This window comes from Thecamonas trahens (assembly GCF_000142905.1).
Source record: "Thecamonas trahens ATCC 50062 unplaced genomic scaffold supercont1.115, whole genome shotgun sequence".
Classification (NCBI taxonomy): domain Eukaryota; order Apusomonadida; family Apusomonadidae; genus Thecamonas; species Thecamonas trahens.
In genome coordinates this window covers 3,659-4,308 of record NW_013657565.1, presented here as the reverse complement: position 1 = coordinate 4,308, position 650 = coordinate 3,659, and the positions used below count along the sequence as shown (strand labels likewise).

The window sequence follows — 650 nt, the reverse complement described above, 5'->3', positions numbered from 1 at the left end:
CCGCCGCTTCGGTGCGTAGTTGGTGGTCGACATCAGCTGAATACGACGAGTCCGCCACGGGCGGAGAGTCCCTCGGTAGCCGGCCGCATCGCCCGAGTAGGACGAGAGCGCAGGTGCGGCGTGGTCGCCCGCCGAGCCATCAGAGACCTCTGCGGCCGCAACCTTCTTGCTTTTGCCCTTCTTGCCCTTCTTGCCCTTCTTGCCCTTCTTGCCGCGCTTCGGTGCGTAGTTGGTGGTGACATCAGCTGAATACGACGAGTCCGCCACGGGCGAGAGTCCCCGGTAGCCGGCCGCATCGCCCGAGTAGGACGAGAGCGCAGGTGCGGCGTGGTCGCCCGCCGAGCCATCAGAGACCTCTGCGGCCGCAACCTTCTTGCTTTTGCCCTTCTTGCCATTCCTTCCCTTCCTCCCCTTCTTGCCGCGCTTCGGTGCGTAGTTGGTGGTGACATCAGCTGAATACGACGAGTCCGCCACGGGCGAGAGTCCCTGGTAGCCGGCCGCATCGCCCGAGTAGGACGAGAGCGCAGGTGCGGCGTGGTCGCCCGCCGAGCCATCAGAGACCTCTGCGGCCGCAACCTTCTTGCTTTTGCCCTTCTTGCCATTCCTTCCCTTCCTCCCCTTCGCCACGCTTCGGTGCGTAGTTGGTGGCG

The 650-nt window shown here is 64.9% G+C and overlaps 1 protein-coding gene across 1 annotated transcript in view; it reads right to left on the bottom strand.

Annotated features, from left to right (window-relative positions):
* Window positions 1-31: 31 nt before the first annotated feature.
* AMSG_11572 (uncharacterized protein) overlaps window positions 32-650 on the bottom strand; it is a gene marked incomplete at its 3' end in the record, with an annotated part of 2,173 nt that continues 1,554 nt past the window's right edge. The window contains exon 3 of the mRNA XM_013897132.1: window positions 32-604. Within this exon, the coding sequence (XP_013752586.1) occupies window positions 34-604 (571 nt within the window). The remainder of the gene's footprint in view (window positions 605-650) is intronic.